Source organism: Bacillus rossius (assembly GCF_032445375.1).
Source record: "Bacillus rossius redtenbacheri isolate Brsri chromosome 9 unlocalized genomic scaffold, Brsri_v3 Brsri_v3_scf9_2, whole genome shotgun sequence".
In the NCBI taxonomy this organism is placed as follows: domain Eukaryota; kingdom Metazoa; phylum Arthropoda; class Insecta; order Phasmatodea; family Bacillidae; genus Bacillus; species Bacillus rossius.
In genome coordinates, this window is record NW_026962013.1 from 34779028 (window position 1) to 34807017 (window position 27990).

Sequence of the window (27990 nt, forward strand, 5' to 3'; positions counted from 1 at the left end):
CCCCAAAATATATATACACACACAAGCTTTCACACACCCAACATTCATTCTTGTAACTATGAAGAGTCAAAGAAATTTTTACAATACTAAATTAAAGTAAAATAGATGGCAATTTTCCTATATGCTAGTTGGAGCAAAAGATAAGTCATTTTCATGTGCCATTATTGCCAGCATTTTCATAGTTAACATCTGAATATAGCATTAACAAGTAACTTCAGGCTAATGTGCTTCTAAACTGCACACCAAGATCAAACTAATGGCTTTGGGTGTCCATTTTGGATTAATTATTTGGTACATATTTAATGGTAATTCAAAAACCACATTGTCAACTGGTGATTTTATCCACAAGTTACATAGATAAATTGCCACATGAAAGCGAAAACTGCAAGATAAACGTGGAGTTTAGTGACAGTTCGCGGTAAACATTGTAATAATGACAATGCTGCCAACGAGTGGGGATGAGCGTGCGACCGACTGACAGGACAAAACAACACAACACTCTCCTTGGCAGGAGCTGGAGCGCGGGCCGGCACATACCGACGGCGACAGCGCGTCCTGCTGCTGTGGGGGCGGCGGGGGCGGCGGCCAGGCCCAGGCGGGGGGCGGCGCCTCGACGACCGGCCACCACGAGGAGTGCACCAGCGCCATCTGCTGCGGCGGCGGGGGCGGCGGCGCGGCGGCGCAGCGCGCCCAGTCCGCCTCCATCGCAGCGCACAGCGAGTGCATGGCCCGTCTAGCGAGAGGTCGCTTCGTTCAAGAGAAAAGCGGTTCGTGTAAGCGTGTTCGGGAGCGGCGGGCGGCGACACCCCGTGGACGCCGCCCGTCCGCGGAATGGCGCCGTCCGCCAGAAATAGCGGCCGTGGCCGGCGACTGACTCAGGCCCCACCCAGTATTTTTAGTCCAGCGAGCGATGGTTATTGCGAGGGGGCTGTGGCGGCGGTGGCAGCGGTGGCGTCGGGGGCGGGACACTCACCTGGCTGGAGTAGGAGCGGCGGCTGTGCTCGCCGTGGCGGCGCGAGTGGGCGGCCGCCCCATGGTGGCGGTGGCGGTGGCGGCGGTACGTGTTGGACGTCGGCGAGCGGCGGTGGCTGCGCTTGTAGCGCCGCTCGGCGCTCGTGCCGCGCTCGTGCTGGCGCGACCGCTGCGCCCTCTCGCTGCTGCAACACCAGGCACGCCGCTCGCTGCACCACTGACATCTTCACTCCAGTCTCTTCAAACGCGCAATCCACTTCCTTATAATTAATTCCAAGGCACAGATACAAAACTCTTAACAATACAAACTACTGCAAGTGATCCAGACGGCAGGGAAGAGTGGAGACAAGCGCGCACACGCAGCTGCCGGATGGAGCCACCCCTCGCACAGGAAGGAAGACGGCCCACTTCCCCGTGACAAGACATGACCGCGATAACCAAGGCAGCTACAACAGCACTCGCTGCTTTACCACCGGGCTCATCTTCCAGGAGCTCAATTTTTTTTGTAATAGAAACACAATTAAAAAATCTTAAATACCCTCATAATTAATTTATCAGAAAAATTAAATAACATAAAACGGATATTTTACTTATATCAAGTAAAAAATTTTGTAAACAGAGTATTGTGAGTTAAAAAGATATTTTTTATTTGAAAATGAGCTACTGTAATTTAACTACGCTGAATTTTATTCCCCAACAAGTTGAATGAAAGCGATGAATGCGATAAAAAAAATTCACAACATAGTTAATTAAGGTAATCGTAAGATCAGTAACGAGGATCCCCTGAACGCACGGATAGCATTACCTGGGGATCCAGGGCGATTCCTCAAACTCCAGCACGGGCATCTGCGGACGACTAGCCTAGCACGCGGCCAGTCTGGACGCTCTCCTGGAAGCCAAACCCCCCGAGCCTAGTCGCCAGCTTGGTGTCTCGGCAGAGAGGTGCTACAGTCTTGTGGACAACAAGGTCCGCGCTCAGCCTCGCGGGCGACCATATGGCCCGCCGGCGTCCTTGGGCGTGGCCGGCCCCCCCAAGGCTGTGGCCCGCGGCAACCTCCCCGCTGTACAACCCTGCCTCGGGTCAAGCCTCTCATCACTCGAATAAACTCGAATTGAGCGCAGCCTTCGCAGCGGCTTGCAAAAGCGCGTGTAAATAACTAACGACGAAGATAAAACGCGGCCTTTCAGCGTATATACATCGGATAGAGCTAAGAATCTTGGATGACTTATATTTTCCGAAAGGTTTCATCAACACGGCTCGTATATCGAACGCGAAGTCATAACGAAGGAAACACACATTAATGATATATGTGAAGCAATCGGTCATGGCCTACAAGGAACCATAACATTATTTGCCAGAAACCACATAAATGTGGTATCAGGAAGTCTGGCATGGACTGTACAAACACATATAATTTCGTATACCTTCCAAATCAATATTCACTATCTTATTTAAATTATATACTTCGAATTTTAAAATCAATGCGTAAGTTTGATAAACACTTGTCGGGTTTTATTTTAAAATGCAGTATGATGCGCAGGGCTCTGCAACCCAGCAAAATTAACAAGCACGAAAGAAAAGAAAACGCCGCACATCCTTTTAGATACTACGAAACCGCAACAATGCAAAAACATATTCTGTAAATCTGACGACAAAATTCCAAACTAGAAGCGGATGAAATTTTTTATATATAAACATTCAAAACTACCTTACAACAGGCTAGTTTAAATCCCATCCTAAACGTTCTGATAAGTCTAGCACGAGCCACTGAAGGATCAGATGGTTCGGTTTACTTATTTGGACGCTTCAATAAGCTATAAAAAAAATTCCACACAAATTGTTATGTTCTTTTGAACCGCTAGCGAACCCCAGACGTGAACTACCTCTCCGTAAGCTGTCTGGATTTCACAAGTTGCTATACCGAAAGCTGATTGGATTTCACAAGATGCTATATCGTAAGCTGCTTGGATTTCACAACTTGCTATACCGAAAGCTGCTTGGATTTCATAAGATGCTATACCGTAAGCTGCTTGGATTTCAAAAGTAGCTGTAATTTTCGAATGGACCAGGAGGAAAACAGACATCCTCCAACTGCACTGCACGACTTCCATGGCAAGCGACACGCAAGACACTGTCACGCCGCCACGCAGCTCCGCTCCGCACGCGACCCTGACGAATTGGAGCACTGCAGCGATTTCTCTTGGCAAGTCTCGCCAGCGAGTTGACCGTGGTCTTGTGCCCTGCACAGCACACCAGCTACGGGAAAGCAGATCCCAAGTGAGAAGATACGCTTGACCTGGTAGTCCATTCTATCAACACAATATATCTGCAAGGAGTTCTATAATTGTGCGAGGATGGCAAGGAACTTCTAGCTGCAGATCCGTATTTAATAACGAGGTGTTTCTCAATGGATACAGAAAGCGCACAATGCAAAACCAATGCGAAATAGTATATCACGGTTCAGGTAAGTAGTTTTATCTGCATCCGAATACTTAGCTAAGGGATCCACTAAATGTTAATCGTAAATGGTAATGGATTCAGCTTCCGAATTCTCACAAGGAATGCATTGGCATCCCTACTTGCGTCCACTAAATCGAGATTTCTATGGATGCGACACTCGCATCCACTAATGCGTCCTTTCATCCATTAGCTTCTGAATCGTGTTTTATTTTGTTTGTATACAATATTAATTTAGATTTTTGGCATAATATTTATTTCCAACGTTATAAGCATAACGCACAACTCAAATAGAGGCAAATAAAAGCCCTAATAAAATGACCGAAAAACGAACTTTAACTTACATGGGTATTTAATTCTCATTGTAACTATTTTATGATACTTAGAGATGCTTAACAAAATTTTTATCTTGATCGCCAACAGTCACGCTAAATTAATTTTTTTTTAATTGGTCGTTGTTGCCAACGTTTTTCTGATTATTCGTAGATATCAAGACTCAAAATGGCTACGTGCACATTATCACGATCAACTGTCAACAGGTGGTGCTAGCAGTATAAGTATTCGGATACTATCCATCCATTAGAAATGCGTCCTTTACATTGTGGATGTATTATTAACTAAGAAATGTAGGGATGAGCGTGCTATGTACGTATCCCCGTGTAATCGGATACAAGTTATTATTTGTATGTGCTCCAATGGGCCACATTTCACACTAAGTAGAATGGCTGCAATTTTCTGAATGGGGAAATTTTGTATTTATGGAAGTTTTTTTCACATCAATTCAAACGAACCAACTATTAACAGTTAGAGTCTGAAGGTCTTCAAAAAAAAAGTAAGGACTCAATGAACTATATGTTAAATGCCTTCAAAAATGATGTACAATCAAGAGAATTTTCAATTAAAAATTGTGCACATGTAACATGCATGTTTAAATATTACGAAACGTCGAATTTTCTCCCGTACCTAGAAACCAGCAGTCGTGGAGGGGGTATGCGAGTACTTACGAGTGATGGTCAGGTGAGGCGGTCAGTAACGAGTCTAGCGCGGCAATGGGTCCGGACGAGCGTAAAGGCGCCTGAAACGCAACTGCGGTCTGCGAGGAGACTTTGGGGCCGCCCCCTGGACCGGCGCTGGAGCTGGACGCGGCCGGCCCGGCGGCCTGGGAGAACTCGGGGCGCGGTGTCGGAGGGACGAGGCGGTCTTGGCTGAGGAAGAAAACAGGTTTCCATGCACGCGGCCGCTACGGTCCCGCGGTTGCGCAACTGGAAACCGGCGACACCTCAGTCTTTAAAAGGACAAACGCTTCTATCTACCCTAAATATTTTTTGTTTGTTTGATCTACGCAAGGGGCAGTTTGTTCTGGTTTGGATAAATTAAGGAAAACGCGTGCACCTTATTTTAAGATATACAAGTAACTGCAAATTAAGTCTTGAGCCATCCGAAAATACATTTCACCACAAACTGTTTCGTAAACCTATTTGAGAATTTAAAAATAGAATGTGCAAATTACATATAGTGAAAAAATAAAACTCTTATCTTGATTGTACATAATTCTAGCGATTATGTAGTTTCATTCATGCAGTTGAGATACGGGCAGTGTTAATTAAAAAGTAACAAAAGATTCCCAAGATAGCATTTTTTTAGACGATTAGATTACATGATGTCCCACAATAATAATAGACGATTAAGGCACTTGAGTTGATATCGCTAACTGAAGTATGAAGTACATCAACTTCTATTTTTGCATATTTGCAATTAAATATCTGCGCAATTAAATCTCTATTAAATTAACGAGAACAAAGAAAGATGGATGTTATCGGTGTGGCTCCAAATAAAGACAAGGTTTCTTGCCAATAAATATTAGTTTATTTGATACTAAGTGCTGCATTTTTTTAATACACCTTTTACTTATGATTCAAAATGTTTTGACAATTTAAACGTAATCTACCTTTCGTAGAGCTTAATACCATGGGTTAATTTTGAGTAAACATGAATTTATTTTAACAAAAACTACAGAATAATGCTAACTCGCACCGACAGCTTGGACACAAAAACCCCAATACCTCAATTGCAATTTAACAGTTAAAAAAGCGATACGCTCTGAAAGTGCATACGGTGTAATGAGTAACTGTGCAGTTCGCTACTTTCTAATAAGGTGACTCAGGGAAGCACATTACGGTTTTATCACACGGCATGATAACCAATCTAAAGTACGTGAATCACCCACACGTTAACTGACTATCATTCGCAAGAACTAGGTCTGAGGTATTAGGTACAAGCAATGCCACCAGTCATAAATTCCGCTAGCCCGTTCACCGTTTGTTAACTACGAAGCCGGTATGAGGCTGTGGGCAATAAATACTGTATAGATCAAATGTCACAAAAAATTACAAGACACCCGAGTGATAAGCAGAAAGATGTCTCAGTTTCCATCATATAAAATACTTTATCGGGCATAGTGCCCAAAAATTAGAAATATTAGGCTATACATCAAAATTCGTAAATTCATAGTTGATTTTCCTTCAGAACAGTTAACAATAAAATATGACAATTGTGCAACTACCTATACAAACACAATAGTAGTTAACACTGAAAACAACTATTCACGGCGGTAACAATTTATATTTTAGCCTTTCTTTTTTTACAATTGTATTGTTCCAAAAAATTAAGGTAACGTTACTTTTTTTTGGCATCCATCAAAAGAAAATGTCGTTTGAACGGTCACTAATATTGATAAATATGCCTAATAAAAAAACTCGCGGTCATGCCTTAGTTAGGACATACTAGAGAAAACGCACAGCCGCCTTAAGGGCTCCGCCTACCTGGTCACACAGACGGTGCGCAGAGCTTCAGGAAAAACAACGCGATTTCAAAACTACTTAAGATATCCGAGTGGGGCCTATTTACGAATAGCATTTAAGAGTTCGCTGAGGCCCGAAAAGTACTTTTAATTTCGGATTAAGTTTTTAAACTGTATTTTTAGAAGCGTTAAAATGCCTAAAACGCGTGTTTTCAGAGTAATTTTTTGGCATAAAACAATCAGTACAGATTCTTGAAAGCACTTAAGGGGCTTGCATAACACCTTTATCTTCATTTCTCCGCCATATAATGTTACGGTCACCGCTCAAATTTCACAGTTATCCTGTGACGACGAGAAGACTACGCGTCAATTTAGAGCCTTGCGCTTAGAGGTGATACCGCGCTAGAATCACCAGCGAGCGTCGCGCTTATCACCCCGCCTCACTAACACACATACACCCCTGACGAGGCGGGCCCCTTAAGGAAAACCATGCCAAATAGGTACAAAACGGGAACTCTCGGAAGGCGAGCTTCGGTTCGAGGTTGACTGGATAAGGTACCCGACATTCTATAACCATTATGCTAGACATTCCAAAAATAATAAGTGTTACTAACATTCCCTGCACCACGATATCATCGGAAGAAATTACGATCATCTGTCATTTCCATTTCTCAACTGGAAAATAAACAGTCACTAACGGTCACTCAAAATCACAAAATTTACTAATAAATGCACACTAGCTTCGACTACTTCATTGACTTCACTGCCACCATCACAAAGCTGGATCGATTGCGATTAAAGTAAACAATCTGGTAAGTACCGCGATGTCGCAAGCCTCCAACTACCGAGACACCCAAGCTGCAGCCACTCATGAGACGCGACACAACACGCAGCGGCGAGACGCGGACGCTCTGGCCGAGGAACGAGCGGAGAGTGAAGGCGAGGCTGCCGCAGCCAGCTGTGTAGCGCCACAGGAGCAGCTGGCCCTGACAGAAGCACAGTGGAGGGGAGGAGGGTGTCGCGTAGCGCCTCGCCTGCTCCTCCAGCAGCGGGCACAGCTGCCCTCGACAGTGGCTCGTGGCTACACAGGATGTCCACCGGACAGAAAACCTTTCAATTAATAATGTTTACTGACCCCCTTCATTCCTTTTTTTCCGAAATCAAAGCAAGGAGAATGTAGCGAACGTGTCAAATTAACATTCACCCATTAGCAATGTTGTTTACGTAAGAAAAACTTGTTTAATGCAGTGCTTCTTCAGAAGTGCTTTATTTACATACCAAAAAAAGTTTTAATAACGCAATACTTAAGTGATGCGCGGAACTTTAAATAAGAACATATCATAGTGGCCTAAACGAGATATTGACAATTCTTTACTTTTTAGAAAAATGCGTTACCTTGACCCTGCTTTACAACAAAATTTCGGGTTATTCTGCTCAAAAAGAAATCCCTGCTTCAGTCGGGCGTCGAAAAAGTAACAGATTGGATCTCCTCAAAAAATATTATTACCAATTCTGACAAGGACGAACAAGACCGGTCGAGTCGAGAGCTACTAAAACTCGCCTACCCGCTCAATAGAAAAATGACTTGGCGTGTAGTTTCTGGTAGCAATTTTTAAGGCACTACCTCATGCGTTTCGGTCGACATTGCAGTCGCCATCATCAGGATAGCAGTTGCAATTTCAAACTTGACGCAACTAAAACCCACAAGACAAGTCAAAAATAATGGCCGCGAAAGCATGCAACTTAATAAAGAACACTCAGTAGAGGTAGTGTTGGTAGCTTCTTTTTCATGTAGTTTTTATTTATCCATCTTTAATTAAGTCAAAATATAACTGATGCGACCTATCACTTCAAGAAAAAAATTGAAGATTTTATGTAAATGTACTACCAATATTTTTCAGGTAGTTGGCAAATTATTTTTTGTAATTGTGCATGAATTAGTTAAAAAAATTTGTATTGTAAAAAAATTACTTCACCATGTATATGGAATGGTGGAAATTGTCATGTTCGGACCGTTAAAACCAGTCTTCAATTAAAAACGTTTGCAATTTTAAATCCCATTGTTTTAATTACCTACCGTTAAGTAAATAATATACACAGATTATTAGGTAATAAAGAAAATGACACATTGCACTGCGACATGGTGTGTCAATTTCGACATCTTGACACCTCGGTGGTATGTGAACGAACGTGTTGTATCACGCAAGGCCGGGACAAAAAGTATAGAGACTTGACATGGTCAAGTCCCAAATGTTATTGTTAAAAAAACGTAATTTAATTATTTTTAACAGATTTTAATAGAATACATACATCGAAGTTGGCCGTTAGCGCCAAGTGCGCACTCGAGGGGAGTAAGTCGCCTCACAGCCGAACGCCAGACTCGTCAGCCACTATAGCGTGTGTCACACTCCACACTGCAGTAGAGTGAGTGGCGCCCACTGCTGCAGTTTGATACGGCACGGCTTGATAACATTAATATTATTTTGTACGCCATCGTTAATTATTAAGTTTTATCGTTTTAATTTACTATTAGTTGATTTTTCTAAGGCCATAAAATATTGTATATTGTCAGTACTATTACAGTTGTAGTCATTCTGTAAGAAAAAATAATTAATAAATGCTAACACCCGGAGAAAATATTTGCAGCTGTCTGTCACTTCAATAACACGGAATTCATTAAATTTTGAACTCTAATCGAAGGACCAAATTTTTTAATATAAAATTATATAAAAAATGAGTTGGCAAAAACAATTGAAACCAATATGGCGATTTTTAAGTTGGTCTCCTTAGAAGTTAAAAATTTAATATCAATAGAAGGAAAGGTTATTTACTAAATTCTCATTTCGAATTTTGCTTACAAAACTTCAGATAATATTTCTAAAAATTGCATTACTTTATAACATTGTGACTAATCCCAAACAAGGGCAATGCTAGTGGTGCCTCGGATGCCCACTAAGCGTGGGACAAAAAACCTCCCCTATGCGGTGACTACGACTAGCCGAGGCCTGGCAAGAGACGCTGCCTCGGGTGATAACCTCCGGGCGCGTCCACTTCCTGCCATCGTTAGACGCGCCTCTCTGACCTCAATTCCTGCTTCCAGGTCACTGCTACTACGTGCTACCGCACACTCCTAGTCAAGGTAGAACCAGGACCTGTCAGATGCTCGCGCAATATGCTTATGTTTAGAAAACACTACTTCACTATGTAGCATAACAAGGTGTCCGGCAAAATACACTAACAGAGTTCCCTGGCTTCCCTAAGTCTTTTAAGAATGTTTTGCTGGCATAAAAAAAATTATGTAGCAGACAACCAATGTTAATTTTCTGCGCTACTATCACGATTCGTCAAAATGAAAAAAAAAAAAAAAACAGTTTAGGTTAAAGTAAAAAAATTGGTTGACTGTAAAGTCGGTTTACGGACGATAGTTTAACGTGACAACGTCATAACAAAACATTGATGAAATGATTGCATACTTTTATGAATAAAATTGAATCATTTTTATTGAATTTACACTATTTTGTATGGATACAAAGGAGTGAAATGAAATCTACAATTTAATTTATAAATTTACTTTTATTTGCACTCATTAATTCAAATATGTTTATTACTTTAACGAACATATTATTTTAACTTTAACTTTTATACATGTTTGCTATTTAACTTCTTCCAATCTGTGCTATTCTGTTAAGGATAGGACGATGATAGGAAAAGTAGGAAACGAATGGGAGTGTTTCAAGTTTAATGTGCCTAAAAAAGTAAAATCGATGGTTGTTCCAATCGAGTGGAAGAGATATAGATGCGGCGCAAGCGTACAATGAGCGTAACGGGACACCGCGTAACGGGACACCGCGTAACGGGACACTTTTTCGTGCTTGCAGCCGGCGTTCATCGATTTACTAGACGTTGTCACGTCAAAAAAAATAGAAACTATGCACAAAATGCTGTTTCTCACTGAAATCACAAGTTATTCGTTTATTTTTGGTGGTATTTTTGTAATGAATGTAAATCTCTTAAATTGTGTAAGATGCGAATTAAAAAAAAATACGAATGTTTGCAATTCATTGATATAGTCTGGAGCGCAACACTATTATTATTTTTCAAATTAATAAACACTATCGAAAAGCAAGTAAGGTGATACGAGATTTTGATCCTGTAGGGTGTGTAGCGGTAGGCAGTCCCCCCGCCATGTCGTGACCTTGTTCGCAGATAACACAGCAACTGGACTCCAGCAGACACAATGACAAAAGAGCCTTCCCCTCCAACCCTCACATTCAACCACCCCCTTCCACACAAGAAGCTCTGATATTTCGCTCCGCCCATTCAATAGCTGCAGCACGTGGCCAGTAGCCCAGCGCGCTAAATATTTTTACTAGGGAGGCACCTTAGCGTGGGGGGTAAAAAACGAAGGCAGCAGCTGCAAATTCATCTGCGCTCAAGGCTACTGACAAAAATGCCCTTATGGTTGCACCGTGTCATGTCACGGGGTTATACGTAACGATGATAGGCAACGGATAACATGCAACATATGGATACCCACCTTAACAGGTATTATTTTCCTCGAAATCTACAGAGATCCAAATAGTTTCTTGAATTGTGTTCGAAGGTATTTACTAACCAGAATAAAATTGAATTAATTCGAAGTTACTTATTCGGTGGTCGATAGCTGTGATGGGAGTAGTACTAAAGTGATATATTTTTTCAAACCAACTGAAATATTAATAGCTTTCATTTTCTTATGTGATAATTTGCAAAATAATCTCTGTATTCAGGGTTTTCTACGTCTTAAATTTTGGCCCGACTGTAGTTATTGAGCTGGTGAATATTTCCTGTTAGCGGGGCGGGCCACTGGCATGGGCCCTAGTGAAGCATAAATCTAGTTCTGTCACTGCGATCTTAATACTAAGTAGTCCCGCCAAACGTATCTTATTTAATTATAGAGAAACCATTTTCATCATATATCAGATGAAACTCGACCAAGCACATCAGGGTGCCTTCTTATGGGTGTGCTGGCCTCTACACACACTTGCCCCACACAGTGAAAGGTATTTTGATTTCATACGTCGGAACCACAGCCATGCCGGGTAAACGATTTCGCCGAATTATCGCAAGCCTATATAATAAAGAACGTTAATATACAGTACAAAGTTATTTAAAACAAGTTCTAATACAGTATATCCAAACAAATCTGTAGAAAAATTTCCCTAACTTGTCTATGACCAAAATTACACATTTCCCTAATGATTTTTTTTATTAAATTAACCTATTTTGCAAATTTTTGAAATGAAGACAATCCCGCCTCCACCATCCCTATTGCTGTACTAGTTCTAACAGATCCTTGCATACTTCATTTTACAGTGTGTATGCCTATGCACTAAAACACCATATGTGTGAGGGGGGTGTGTACAAAGTCTGGGTGATGGCATACTGGAGTAAATTTCCCATCAAATTACTGAGGAATTTCCATGGTTTTTCCTCCAGGTTTTAAAGTAAATTCCCAGACCAATTTCAACTTCCTGACTTTTCAGAATGTGGACATCATGTAATAACATGAGCTATGTTCTTCATAAAGAATCATGACAGAAATGTACCTGTGAAATGCAAACCGATAGAAAATAGGAAGCACTGTACATAAATGTAATCCCGACAGTAGGGATAAACTCTGAGCGAACCAGTAGTGCGAGCTGGCGGCCAACAGCGAGCGACTCGATTGGAGCCGGATTACAGAACGTGCCAAACCATGAATGCCGGATTAAGGGGCCTGCCTAGTCAGGTTGTATTTGTGCTAGTGAGGTGAGAATTAAGTGCGACACTAGCTGGTGCTTCTAGCGCAGTGTCGTCTCCAAGCGCAAGGCTCTGAACTGGCGCGCAGTCTTCTCCTCCTCCATAGGACAACTCTGAGATCTGGGCGGTAACCATAACATTATATGGAGTATAGAGATAAAGGTGTAATAAAAGTCCCTTTAAGTGCTTTTAAGAATCCCTACCGAGAGATTCATGCCAATACATTTACTCTGAAACCACGCTTTTAGCTATTTTCACTTTTCTAATATTGCGTCTTAAAAACGAAATCCGGAAACATAACTTCGTCTTATCTCCGCGTATTCTTAGATGCTTTGCGTAAAGACACTAATCGGATATATTTGTACAGTTTTCAAATCGCGTTGTTTCATCTTAAGATCTGCACACCGTAATATCTTACTATGATACATACTACTGGAATCGGTACAGATAACGTGCTCATAACTATCACTTGCAAATACTTAAGACATTAATTATATCTTCTACCTACAAACATAAGGCGGGTAACAAAATTAAAAACTAACACTTCTATGAAATACAAATACAACTAAAGCGCACAAGCTATACACTCACCATAACTGGCTTGGAATCTCTCTCCAACGATTTTAACAAAGACAACCAGCATTCAAATCTCAACCCAACCCCGTTCCTACAGTTACAAAACCGTCAGCTGGTTTGGACAGATAACTGGCATCGACCTCTGACCTCTCGACACAAGTTTCCCTTGTTCCTTTTCACCGCCTCTCGATTGATGACAAAGCTACAGTAATGTCAATAACATAAAATCTAATAATTCTTCAAATGATATTCAGCAGTGTCATATTAACAAAAAAACTAAATTATATGAAGAAAAAAACAGTTCGACTGTCTGCTAAGTTTTACAACGTGCCTGCTTATGATTCAGAGTTCCTACATTTTAACCTTAATGGATATCGAATGCAGTTCAATACTTTTCTCAACATTGCTAGCAAAATAACTGGCACCCATGTAAAACTTTTCCAATAAAAAAAAACTGGAGGAATGTATGCAGGAACAAAACGCAAGAAATTATTAAACTGTAACGTTTTGAATGCCCTTTTAAGAATAACTAAGTGGGCGTGGCAGTGACCATTTTCACCTTACAGGTGTTTCACGGAATTACTCCCCAGAGAAATATTGGGACGATACCTTACATTCGTCAATTCCCTCCCCAATAACACATACTTGTTTCTGTCTAAATGCAAACTTGCCAACTTTTGAAACCCTCAATTAGTAAAATATATAAAAAATTATATAAAACGCGTAAACTGCTCGCGGCAATTGAAAAATTAATAAACTTTCATGATATCACATTTGATAAATATGTAGAGTAGCGGTATATGCGAAAAAAAATGCTAAAAATCCGAAAATAATTTTATTATATGCTCTTTCACTTCCTCTTTTCAAAACAATCGGCGGAGATAAGAAATTCCAAATACTTTATGAGATATCGAATTTTTTAATTTTCATAGTTCGGTGATATTTGTTAAAAAAAAATTAAAAATTCCGAAATTACTTTTATTCTATGCTCTTTAACTTCCTCTTTTCATTAAACCCGGCGGAGATAAGAAATTCCAAATACTTTAGGAGATATAGGATTTTTAAATTTTCATCACAATACCTGTGCATTCATGCGGCCACCATTGTTTCTTGTTTACGAGTATGATTTTTTTTTTCGCGACGTAGGTGAACGACTACATCATTTTCTACTAATGGCAAAGTAATTGTACCCGCCTCTAACTTAGGTGAGTTTTAACGTTTCAAATTTTAATGTTTTATTTTTGTTATTTGGATTTGTTGCGCAAGTAATAAGTAAAAAAAAAAAATTACGTGAGTTCCTACTGTTCATCCTTTGTCCCGGTTTGTTTGGTCAGGTCAGTTACATTATAAATACTTTAAAATAAACAACCATTGAAATGAATTCACATTATTTTTAATGTCCGCTTAGTTTGAAAGTATATTTAATGTAACTGACCTGACCTAATCGACCATTTTAGTTCCTACTGTTCATCCTTTATCACCGGTTTGTTTGGTCAGGTCAGTTACATTATAAATATTTTAAAACTAAACAGCCATTAAAATTAATTCACATTATTTTTAATGTCGGCTTAGTATGCTGATATCAGTTAACTTCCAGTAGAATCTCCCTGGAGTACTGGTAAAGCCCGTCCCACTCTTAGATTGCAGTACACGGCTTATGGCGCGCGCTGTTGCCAAATCTCTAACACATTACGAATTTCAGGAGATGCGTGTATTTGTAATTTGGATCGAACAAGAAGCATTTTAAGAAATCATATCGTAATTTATAATATTTTATACTATTACACATATAAATTTGTAATAATGCCACTTTTATGTAAATTTCAAATAAAAACTACCTATTGTAGACGAAAATTTCTTATAGTTTTCTTTTCTGTTCTAAAAATCCCATATATATATATATATATATATATATATATATATATATCACATTTTCATGGGCCCGATAAATGCCGTATTTTTGGACAAGTCATGTCCAAAATGATAAATAAAATACAGTAATGGAAATTCTCGGTCGAGTAAGTTATGGGAAAAATCCGAACAATTGGTTCGAGATGGGGAAGATTTTTTGAAAAACAGGAAAACCGCAACAACTCCCATAATATGAATAATATCGAATCCGTTTTAACGTATGATAACTCGGATTACCTAATGCCGAAAAATGTTTTCTAAATACATTTTTGAACGACCAGCCATAACTGCATGGGTTCGAAAAAAATTTTCACCGGACAAAAAAAACGTAACTGCCTTAGTAGACACCTTATCAAATCTGTTTAAATTGTTTGTAATAATATCATAGTTATTTTCCAAAACTTTGTCTAAAACAATGTTTGATAAGATGCTTGGTGTTGAGAAGGATAGAAAAGTAATTCAAAATTTTGTACCATGATCGCTATTGAATTCCATCGTATTTATTTTATACATTTTACATATTATGTTCAAGAATCGATTATAATATTTTTTGTTGACTAAGGAAGCCATGTATTTGAAATTGCTTGTAGGACAGAACCCCACTTATCTAAACACACGACCCTGTTTCCTCTTACGACGGCAGCGCGCGCTCTTGTCCTGATAAGACACATTTTTAACAGCTATTTCCACGGAAACTATAGAAGCAATTGAGATGGGTCTGCTTTTAAAAACTAATTCAATTCATTGTGAACATTTTTCTCGCTTTCGTCCCCCATCTATCTTTAATAGAAAAAATGTTTTCTGCGGGTCAACTTTTTGATGTTTCAGTTTGTGAGAAAATGCATTTCAATATATTAAAAAAATTATTTAAGTGAAACCTGTACAGTTTTTGTCTTAACATTTGTTCGGTGGCGTCCTAAGGCATTAATTTACTAATAAAAAAAATCTGAATGAAATACACATGTAGGTTTTCTTTTTTTGATGTGAAACATATCGGAATACTTCAAAACAGTTCGCAGCGAATAAGTTATGTTTTTAAATTTTTTCGGACACTTAAAATATTGTTAAGTATTCAAAATAAGCATTGCCTGATGCGTATTTTGATTCTATACAATATGAAAAAAAGCTTGGTCCAAAAATTAAAATTTTAAATTTCGTTTGATATTTGGCAACAACGCACGAAGAAACAAGGACAGTGCTAACGGCAATCGGCGTGTGTTAGAGAGAGAGAGAATGCGCCCATTTACTTCCACACTGCAATCTAAGAGTGGGATGCTCTATAGAAAGCAACCTTGACACTATCATTTTCAAACTTGCATCACAAAATGTTAATACTAGTGTATATAATTTGGATTCAGAGTCATTTCTGCCGTCGGTCGCGACTGAAAATGCCATAGTTTGTAAATTACAAACAATTTTATAGTTGCATCTGTTGCCATTTCTTTCACGATAGCCGTCGACTTTGTTCTTGCAGAACCAAATTTTTTTGCTACTTCAGAATTTGAAAACATTTTTCTGAATAACGGGCCGGCATGATCCGAAACATTTAAAGGAATATTATGTTCAACAAAAATTTTTGTAAACATACATTCTGCACGTATTACAGCATTGTCTGTGCTGTTATTTTTAGCGAACTAATCACTAACCTTTGAACTGACTGCGACACTTTAAACATTTGCGAGATGTTTTGAACAGTTCACGTGGAGATTGATGTCATATCTTCCGCCGTGCCCAATGTTGATGTCGCATCTACACACTGAAAAAAATGCGAACTGTGTTCCCTTGCTTCATTTAAGAATACACGGAAAATCCCGCGTGTATGTATGAGAATAATGCGTATCACGTTTCGGGGGCATTTTCTTCTTCACTTGATTCCACTTCCGTTAATTGTGCACATAACACGTTTTTGATTAAAAACATGCAATAAATTTGTTTCCTAACCTGTAATAAACAAAATCAAAATTGGCTCAACTTTAACTGAAGAATCACAACATACGCTTATGCACACCATCTTGCCAAACTAAAAAAGCTATTTAAACTGGTTTGTGATTGGTTTTAAGCGCATCAATGTAACTCAGGCGGCCAATAAGGAAAGATATACAATCGAATAACAAATTACGTGGTTCGCTGGCCTTCGACCAATAATATAACTCAATTACAGCACTCGTTTCCACAGCAACAACACATGGAAACAGCTTTCACAAACCATACAATAAAAAATTTAAGGCAGACGGAAAATACATGTTTTAATAAACGTCTCGTACTTAAAATTCGTAAAAAATGCAGACATCCTCGTACAATCGTAAAACAGAATACTCAAACGAGAAATTTGACGGCATTCGTGGAATAACATTCCTATCCTGGAAATAATCTAAATTATCTTAAACAAAAGTATGTCAAAAATTGCATAATTTCTCGTGTTCTGACCATTTGACTCGTGACACAATCAGCGAATTTACATTCTATCGCCCTTTGACGATTTAACGCCCACTTTAGAAATTATATTACCATTCGCAAAAGTAAACATCGTCTGCAATCAATTGCTTTATATTATGGGTAATTATTAGTAGTATAACATGTTTTAACTTTTTCATTTGACATCATCTTGTTTTCAGAGCATTCGTGTAATAACTGGTAAGTACTGCTCAAAGTCCACGCCGTAATTTTCCATTACAAATTATTTATTTCACCGGACTGGAGATTAATTTTTCTATGCAAGACCGCACTCATGTACATATTGTTACCACAGCGGCGCGCTCTGCGGAAACCCCTCCGCGACTCATAACGCCCGTTTATTCACTTCCAATGCGCAGATGACAAAACACCCGGAGTCCGGGCGCTTTTCTGTATTGCCAGGTTCTGAGAGCAATGTCGCGTGACGTGGCGTTAGAACACCATTGTTCTCGCAGCTTCGAGTGTTAAGTCGGGGAACTTTGAGGACGCGGCAAATCGGGAGGGCTATGGAACTTGTTCACAGGTAACGCTGGCTCGTACATAAGGGGACGCCGACCTGCGACATAAGAGACTTGGCGAGTGGCGACACCGGCGAATGTTAGTGGCGAGCGATAGCAGGCGACGAGCGGGGCTTCGTGTGCGAAGCTCGGAGCATCGGAGCATAAGAAACTGTAAAATGCTTTCTGTTGTGAAAAAATGATTGATTTTTAAGTAGAGGTGGACGGGATTCCGAAACTCAGTATAAAAATTAAGAAAGAGACATTCCCGAACTTCTGGAAAATAATTTTTCTCATCAGGATAATACTTCAGGAAAATCAATTTTTTTAATAGCGATAACCTTCAGCAATTAATATAAATTATAAAAACACTAGATGCAAAAACAACATATAAGCTCTAACGGTGAAACATAAATTCAACACTCGTAAATAAACGCTGTTAAAAATAAACACTTAAACAAAATCCAGTACTCAATGTGAACAAACATTTAAAATTAATTTACTATTACTTTTGCTAAACAAACATCTTTACCATATCGTTAGGTTATGTTTTAAAGTGAAATTCACGAGAGTAGCAATGAACAATGTTGCCCAACACATAACATTCAAAATGACACAAACTCTGTTTTTAAACAAAGAAACTGAAAGATGCTAGCTTGGTTTCAAATATTTAGGCTGTAATTTTTTGTTAGATTCTCAGATACGTCGGAGCGGTTATAAGATTTTGCAGTTGGTCATCAAGTATGATCAGAAGTAAATTAAGGGGAAATGAGAATGTGATTCAAAAGTGGACGTGATAATAGTTTCCAGTAAATTTTATGAAATTATAACATATGGTTTCTAAATTTGGCATTCCAGGAAGTAGTGGCAAAGATGATCCAGAGGTGACTTCAGCACCTATTTGGAAACTCTTAAAGAAATGCCTGATAACAGGATGCAATGCATTGTAGCCCTTCTGTCCTGAGTATGAATGGTTCAACAGGAAGGCACAGAGGATGTAATACTAAAGGTAAAAATGAGTTAGTCATTCTCAAGAAAAAGACTAGCAACGGAGGGTGCCAGTGAATTTATCTCTCTATCCTGGCAATATTATCAATAACAAAACAAGTGAAGATGTTGAAGAATTAGTATTTATTCACAAAAATTTGCAGTAGAAAAGGGAATATGATGTTTGCTTTTATTTCCATTATGTGTTACTTATAATTTGTCCTTAATTATCAACATTTTTGTAAACTTGAAATCATTTGGACTAATAATGGTGTAGAGGATGGATGCGATGGTTTATGAGAGATATTTTAATAGTATATATTATTCTGTAATCCAAGTTAAGTGACATAATTTCAATGCAGTTATTACCGATCCCCAAAATCCAACATCTTACCCGACCAAATCTCGTCCCGAAGTAAAAATGTCATTCCCATTCTCCTCTACTTTTAGTTTGACAAGTCCTTCACAGAAAACATCAACAAAATGGCTTGCTCCTTTAAAAAGTGTCTCCAAATTACACTGATCAACTAAAACTAACATTTGAGAATAATTTGATCAATGAAATCTTCTTCAAATATTTTAATCAAAAATTGTTTAAAAGTATTAACTCCAGGCATTCTGCAAGGGCTCAAACACATAATTTTTGCTAAACACATTATGTAGTTTTCGATGGGAATTTCATCAAAATAGATTTTTTTTTCCCTTCAAAATAGGCACCAATCATCAATTTAATACTTTGATATAGAAAACAAACTCATATTGTGTGCATGAGTGCCACTTTCTCCAGCCAAATTGCATTTTTTGGATGTAATGAATAAAACTTTGAGGAGCTATTTTTTCCTCCCTGGATTCTGACAGTAAGAAAGGATTACGTTAACTGCATAAGTTTACCAGTTTCTATCTTTATCCACAAAACTGAAAACAATGATTTTGGTTCAAACTCATGCATTGTAAAAAAAAAAAAAAAAAAAAATATGATGGTCTAGTATTCAAGTTCAAACAAGTTTTTGATACTCACTGGGTGCACAACACAACACCAGAGACACATACAACTTAACAAATAAAGTGAAACACTATTGTGCAAGTCTGAGCAGAATATTATATATGTACTGATACAGACAAATCAGCATGTAGCTGAGAAAACGTTAACTTGCAAATTTCGTATAGGTATTATATTTGATACTGATTGTGACAATACATTATCAAATAACATATCTTTGTAATAGTAGTTGGCAAGTCGGAGCAGATATTTTATACTTACTGATTAGATAGCAATGTTTTCCTATTATTTTTTTTAAATATACCATTCTCATCCCAAAATGAAATTTGGTAGAAAAAGTCAAAAATTCTGCATTCTTTTCCCCTTAAGTTGTCAATGTACACATCAAATAGTACCTATTTTCAAGAGATTTTAAATGAGCCCTTCTTGAGCTTTCTAGGTATGTTTATAAAACAAGAGCCATTTGTGTGAACCAAGTTAAACAAAAATAGCACTATTTTATCATTTATATAATTTATTAAAAAAATAACAAATAAATCAAAAATTAAATAATACATATCTTTTAAGTACTTCATAATAACAATGAAAGTTCCCAAAATCATGGAAATCTGAGACATCAAAGGCAGATCATTGGTTGATTTGACATGGAATGACATGTACTTAAGGGGATTGGTGCAGGACAAAAAACAGTCATTCGTCAGAATTTGTTGGAAATGATCTTAAGTGTTTAATAAATGCTTGTTTATTACTACTGTAAGGCCAGCCAGCACGTATATAAGCTAGCGGGTTAGATTTAGCAAGTTAGTGGCGAGAGAGCTTCTGTGAGGGGAGGTTGTCGAAGGCTGCAGCTCTGAGGCCTGCCATCTAGCGGGAATCTTTTGAAGGTCTTCCACAATATCGCCTTTCTCTCTCTCTCTCTCTCTCCAACACGGACGGAAAGCGAACCGCGATAACCAGCTATTATCTTCGCTTCCCATCTCGCCCTTTCCTTCATTCTCGGATCAGGTAGCCGTCCTTCCCCGCGTAGACTTTCGTGTTACCAAGAAACCAAGACTTAAAAAGGCACAACAAACCTGTGAAAAATTTGTCCAAAGCTGAATTTTTGTACTGTAGTAGAGTTGACTATGCTTAATAACATACCGAAAGTTTACCGCTGTAGACCTTGTGCGTTATCACCGAAAATTTGCATTTAAGTCCTAGGTGACAGCAACTCACATCAGTCCATTAAAATGCTACCCATTTATACAGTTTTTAATTTTGACTGTCCGTAAACTTACCAAAATAATCTGGAAACTATAATACACCCATTAATGTAAGAAAAAATTAAAATTTTTAATATTTAAGATATGATATAAAGCGATTAATTCACGACATATATTTTTTTTATCTTTGCCACCCAGATAAAAATACGATTTACATCGATTTGAAGAGCCCGATGCGAAAAAATGTCTAAATAAATGTTTATAATTGTACTTTTAGCTTTAAGATAGTATATTTATAGAGAGTGTAGCATAATTAGTTGCCTCATTAAAGCTGCCCGAGCGTTGCAGTGTACTGCGGCCGTACTGATCTTTCACGGCCGGCGTGCTTTGAAACACGCTGCGTACTGCGACACTCAATAAACTTGGTCTTATTTAAGGATTACTTAAAATATATTTAATGCATATGATAAGGTGTATTCATGTTACATCTATTGAGATATACATATTCTTTTTTCTTATATGAATGATTTTTGATACAATAAAATTAACAATAAACAATTTCTGCTTGGAACTTGTAAATCAAAATTCTAGAGGACCTCTGGTTTTATATATGTGTGTTCGTATTTCGTTACAAAAATTTTATTATTAAAAATTATTTTAATACCAAAAAAATATAATTATTTTTTATTTCTAATACATTATATTATTTTCGATCAGAACTATGCAAAATTTTAATGTAGCCTATATTATAAAAATATATATTTTTAATTGTATAAAGTTAGTTTACTACATAACAATTGAAGAAAACGATACACCGTAAATTTACTTATTGAGTTTTGTCACTTTTATAACATAATTCGTATGATAATTTTTTTTTCCAGAAAATAAATAAAACATAAGTTGTGTTGTAAAATGTATTGATAGAATTACATATTTAGTATTTTTTTTTCTAATTTAATTTATTGGAGTGCTGCGCCTAGCTGACTTCGTTGAATTGCTAGTGGCAAAGAGCGGTGGTGGATGTTTTTGCAAGAGTTTGACCGTATTTTATGACTCTAGCTGTGAGAGGGTGTTCGTCCCAGAAATCCTAACGGTCAAGGAAAATAGCCTTTCTCTGTAGTCACGTACGGGTCTGCTACTCGCGCAATATCGTCAGTTTATCACAACTTTCTGGGAAGTTCTATTGTTGTTATTTATTTATAATTTAGAAATTAAAGAGTCGATCATACTAACATTTTTACCTAAGGAAATCGCATCCTGGAAGATTTTTATCTACGTTTGCAGCAAAAATCACTTGTAGTTAGGAAACTTTTATTCTTTCAGAGTAAAATTCAGTCTGGAATTACCATACATTAAAAACCGCAGTTTTCTGGAGCAAAAAACGTCCCAGCACGAGCGACTTTAACACTGCCGCACACATACTACGCAGCTTGAAATACATCAGTGGTCAGAATATTGTACCAGACACTCAAAATATACACATTTAAACCTTAAAAAAACAGACAATATTTATGAAGTGATTTTGACGCTACGCTCAACATATTTATGTAACATGTAGTCAAATTTCTATAAAAAATATATTTTTTCTTACTTTTTATGATTAAAATTACCAATTTAATAATAGGACGTTTAAACTTTGAGGTGTTTATCGCAATTACCATGTAGGACATTCTTTTATATTACTTTGGTACCATAATGAGAACCGACTTAAAAAAGTATTAAAGTTATTAAATTTACGAAACATTTTTGTGGATCATTGTAGAAATTATCATTAAGGACTCAACTGCTCATTATTGGTGTGATCACAAGGTTTCATCGGTAAACTTTTGACGTGTTACTAAGAAATGTTCATTCTACTACTGTACAAAATTTTTGCTTTGGGATAATTTTCCATGTATTAAAATTTTTTGTTTCTTAACAGCGAAATTCGTCCCAACCCGAGCCTACTTCCACAACCTCGCAGTAGTATACACTACGCGGCTCGGATCGCTTTAGTGGTCAGACTAATTGTATGAGACACTTTAAAAATATACCAATTTAAAGATGAATAAATATGCAACAACGTTTACTCTAAGCGATTTCCACGTTGGGCTCTTTAAGTTTATGTAAGATGTTTTTATATTTCCTTAAAATTGAATGAAAGGGAATTCGTTAACTTTAATGATTTGAATGGTCTATTTTATAGAAACATGTTTAAACTTTGTGCTTTTTATCACTATCCTCAGATAGGGCAATGTTTCTAGATTATTTTGGGTTCCATACTGACGGTCTACTCCATAAACTGCATTTGCAATATCCATTATTGTGGATCGTTGCAAAAATTGTCATTTTGGAATTAACTGCTTGTTTTTGGTGTGACGCACAAGGTTTGCGGCAGTACTTAAACTTTTGACGTGTTACTAAGAAATGTTCATTCTACTACTGTACAAATTTTCGGCTTTGGGATATTTTCCATGTATTAAAAACCTTTGTTTCTTCACAGCGAAATTCGTCCCGACCCGAGCCTACTTCGGCAACCTCGCAGTAGTATACACTACGCGGCTCGGATCGCTTTAGTGGTCAGACACATTGTACCAGGCTCTCAACAAATAAACTAATTTAAAATTTAAGAACTAAATCGTGATCGTAAAATGGCCGCCATGGTGATTTGCGATTTATGGAGAAATAACAGCAGTTAAAATCTTATGTAGTCTCCAAGAGACATTATTACATCACCAATCATCTAAAGTAACAGGTTTACAAAATTTCAACATATTCAGTAACTAGTCAATTTTTTTCATATGTGTTAGTATTAACAATCTGGACCATATCTAGTCGGTGAGGTCTGTATTGTTACCGACTATCTGTATTCTGGTATTTGGATTTTGAAGCTACTTAATGATTCGCTTTCAATGTCTATTAAAATATACCTAATGCTAATTGCAGGAATATTTATACTCGATTTCAAAATTATAATTCCTGAACATTTGTAGCGGACACATTTCAATGTAACACTTACTGATTTTCGAGTTGTGTTGAGGTTTCACATGCGTGGCCCCTGCTCTGGTAACAATGAGTCATCACAACCGGTGCCGTCTGTACGAGCGTCTACATAATTTATCCTGAAATATGTTCTTAAATATTAATTCAAGTGAATTCTTAAAATCCTACACACCTTATCTTAAGTGTCGTAAATGAATCGTTATATTTTGTAAATCCATATAATATAGGAGCCACCATGGCGCGAAGCGATGGACGCGATACGAATAATATTTTTTTTACCAACCACTACATCAGTAAATATTTGTGTTTTCCATTCGCTATGAATTCAAGAATGTAACATTTGTACTGCTTCTTCAATTCGGCCACAGTTAAATGGGAGGCTCTGAATCCCTGAAAACTCCTCAACAAAATCAACGATGAATCACAGGCATTATAACAAACAGTTGTCACAAGTCAAGTAGCCAATGAGCAGGTGACATTTTTCGAGTCCGTAGGGGATTGACTATCGTACAGGTCATTGGCAACACGCCCTTACGCGCATGGTTAATACCCGCATGAGTAGAGCAGAGGTGCCCAATTCCCCCCCCCCCCCCCCTAAACTAATGATCCCCCCCACCCCCGGAATTTTTTTATGCCATTTTCTAAATGATTTACTCAATTATTTTATATTATACTTTTTTAGTATTATATTTTATCACATTTTACATTAATTAAAACTGATTTTCTAATAATAATTTTGGTCATATCAGGTAATATTTCCATCCTGAACCGACAGATGCCAAACTGCTTTTGTTGAGGAAAGTGCGGGGTTTCCAATTTGATTTACAAGATCCCTTTCAATTATCAAAGCACCAGAATCGTATTTTCACATTAGAAGCTATAATTATGTAAATAATATATACATTTTTCTCGTCTTTTAACCACCCCCCCCCCCCATGAAATTTTAATGACGCAGTCTGCGTCGTTACCCCCCCCCCCCCCCCTTGTGGGCACCCCTGAGTAGAGTGTAAAGGCGTAAGCGTGATACACATCTGGTCCTCATCTAACCGCGCACACTTAGATTTAACTCAGGATAGGGTGAAAAATGTTTACTAATTTAGCAGTCCTAACAGTCACCAACGAAACGCCAGTAAAATAAATAAATAAGGCCACGAATATTGTTCGTGAATGAAGGCGAAGCTGATACTTTGGAAACGTTACCAGCAGATATTAAATAATGTTTAACTATTATTTACGTAGCTTACTTCTTAAAACTGCATTCATGTAAACTGATTTTGTGTGAGACTATGTTGAGTGTTTTCTGCTACACTTATTTTTCTGAAAAAAAGTATATTGTGGCTTAATAAACTTGTTAACATTGATGCCTGTCATAAAAAAAATTCAAACGTAATTATACGGATACATGTTGAGTATAGTTTATGAATGGTTCACGCATTGCTGGAAAAAAAAGAAGCATGTTTACAATTTTACACATCTTTTTGTTGTCGCATCGCGTCCATCGCGTTGTACATACGCAACTCTGAAAAATAAATGTATGGTAAAAAAGCTATAATGAAATAATCTCTTATCTTTCTTTATTCTTTTTTCTAAGCGCTCTAATGGCTTTCGATAGTTTTGTTCTTTTGTGTACTATGCTTGGTGGAGGTTTCTTCGGCATTTTATTCCTGAATAAATCTCACGCTTACAACAAAAAACATCTAGCTAAATCACTGTGCTAAATAATAACAGAGAATAACCATTCAATTATACGCCGAGGAGCTAGACCAAACACGTTCTCTTATCTACTGAAAATGAGTACGTTGACCTTCATATCAGTTTCGCGCGAAATCCCGTCTCTCCTTCGTAAACAGCAGACAGCTGAGGCAGGGTGGGAACGAGAGAAAACACTGGCTGCAAACAGTTCGGGAAACTGTCGCAAGGTGTCACTAATGTCCAGCGCGCTCCATAATTTCTCGTATCCGAGCTTGCACGCTGCTCAAACTTCTACAGCTACGTTTTTACTTTAGGTCCGACTGCAATAAGCTAAAGACTAAAATAAAGTCAATCATTCAGCCGACAGATATATTGGCGTTTGAATTACAAATGAAAACGCGAATGTTATTAAATTCGCAAATGAATATCACGCAATTTCGTAGCAGCTCATTTATTAAAATTCAAATTGTAAATACGTTAAATTAATAATGATTACAGATAAAATAATGGTCACAGTCATATCTCCCGTGTCTGAAAACTTATCTGCGAAAGTTTTACCACTGAATTCTTTATAGTTTATTAATAAAGCTTGAATTTAAAAAATTCCCGAAAATCAGCAATAACTTAGTTAAAATTAAAAAATTAAAAAATTAATTTTACACCAGAATGGTTCAAATCTTCTCTAGTAGCTGAATCATTAACAAATATATTGTTTTTTTTAATACGATGCTGGTGCACCAATCCCCTTAATGAATGCCCTGCAACTTTAATTGAAATTTTTTTGTTAGTTTATAACACTTAGGAACTTATACATTGGGTATGTTCTCCTGTTTATGCCAGATGATACTTACCAAGTGCCTGCAAGAGTCAACAGAAGTTATCTCTGAATTATAATGATATATTGATGAACACACACACACTTAAGACCTTATTTTTATCAAAGATTGTTTAGGATGGCTTCTGGAATTTAAAACTGTTATTACAAATTAACAAAATTCTTTAGTTTTAATGCATGGAATACTAATTTATGGAGAAAAATGCAAACAAGAACATCAGGTACTGAATTTTTGTAATAAACTTTTTATAATTTTTACGCATCACTTTTATGTTTTCACACAGAAATTTTGCACCACTTTTGCATTATTTCATCACTGCTGTTGGATCATTTGGACTTTTAAAACTCATTCCAAGATGGTGCAGTGATCTGTGGCGTGGAGACTTCATGCCTCAAAGCACTTCAGTGTCACTAAAAGACATTCCTGCCTGTTAAAGTGACTTTAAAGTGACTTCAAAGCAAAAAAAGTGACCAAAAAGTGACTACAGAAATATTATACAATAATACTATAGACTACATAAAACCTTTAAGAAAATATATAATCACTAAAAAAATAAGCTAACGCTTTTAAAAAAACGCACATTTTATGTACAGTTATTAATTTAAGTCCTTCCAAAATCCAAGCGAGAGTCCTTAAAACACAAGATTATACAGCAGTGCCATTAATAATTGAAAATATATATATTAACTTACCTTTTATTTTAAAATGATCCATTGCATATAAACCTTTTGATACTCAAATGACAGTTCTTAAAACACATTTTACAACAGTAACATTAATAATAGAAAAATGGATACATAATAGAGGTAGGCCTACATACAGAAACACAAAATTATATATATAGATTTTGTGAAGGGAAAAAACTCTATAGTGTCCACTGCATTTTTCTGGTAGGGTTAACTGGGGTAATTGTAAAAACAGGGTAATTGTAAACAAACAATGTGATAATTTTTTGTGTAAAACATTTAAGTTGGTGAAACTGCAGTCAACACTTGAATTCAGTTCCCTCCAAAACCGTATCAAGGTTTGTTGTCTACAAGTTAAGTGAAGAGTGAGTAATTGATCATTTAAGTCTCGTGTAAATTTATTTGCATTCATAAACCGCTAGTAGATAGGTACTAAAAGTTTTGATGAATTTTCTGTGACTGCAAGGTGCTATTAAATGATCTAAAGGTAAGTTAAATATCTTATTTAAAAGTAAGTGTTTGTCATTTTACTTTGTTTTAAAGGTTATGTGAATAAGGCTTTATTTACATTTCCCCCTTTGAAAATAATGCTTGGGGCAATTGTAAAAATCTAAAAGGGGTAATTGTAAATAAATCTTTTAGAATTATAAAAGGATTCCAAACCAGATATGAGAATGAAATTGTTTATTAAACTGCTTTATGCCAAATATAAGTCAATTGTTGGCCTATATTAATACTAACTTTAAAGTATTAGTTATGGTTGGTTGCTTGGATAAAATATTTTCACTACTTCTTGGGTATTGTAGCAATGCAGCAAATATTTTTTTCAGATGGTTCACAATTATGTGAGAAAAAGGCCTGTTCATTACTTAGAGGAAGATATCACAAGTTCTGTTTCAGATGTATTGAATAAAAATAGTGCCCTATCACCTGAAGTTGAAAATGACTTAGAAAACTGCATTAAAGCTAGAGGACGTATGGGCTTTCCATGTGACAAACAAGATATAAAAATGATAGTCCAAGAATATGTAAAATTAACAATCTAACTACACCATTTACTGATGGCTTGCCTGGTGATGACTGGTATTACAGCTTTTTGAAACGTCATCCATCACTGTCTATCAAAAAACCTGAACACTTGCAAAAGAATTGAAGT

General features: G+C 37.3%; 1 protein-coding gene across 8 annotated transcripts in view; it reads right to left on the reverse strand.

Annotated features, from left to right (window-relative positions):
* The window catches only part of LOC134542826 (serine/threonine-protein kinase Doa), a 90911-nt gene that overhangs the window by 19911 nt on the left and 43010 nt on the right, over positions 1–27990 (reverse strand). For 2 of the 8 annotated variants that reach the window (XM_063387380.1, XM_063387379.1), the window contains exons 3-4: positions 4435–4635; positions 974–1157 (exon numbers count right to left, since the gene is read on the reverse strand). In XM_063387380.1, the coding sequence (XP_063243450.1) occupies positions 974–1157; positions 4435–4635 (385 nt within the window). Of the gene's footprint in view, positions 1–973; positions 1158–1777; positions 1862–4434; positions 4636–6844; positions 7025–7050; positions 7165–27990 lie in introns of those variants that run through there. The other 6 variants (XM_063387381.1, XM_063387382.1, XM_063387385.1 and 3 more) reach the window with 5 other exon arrangements.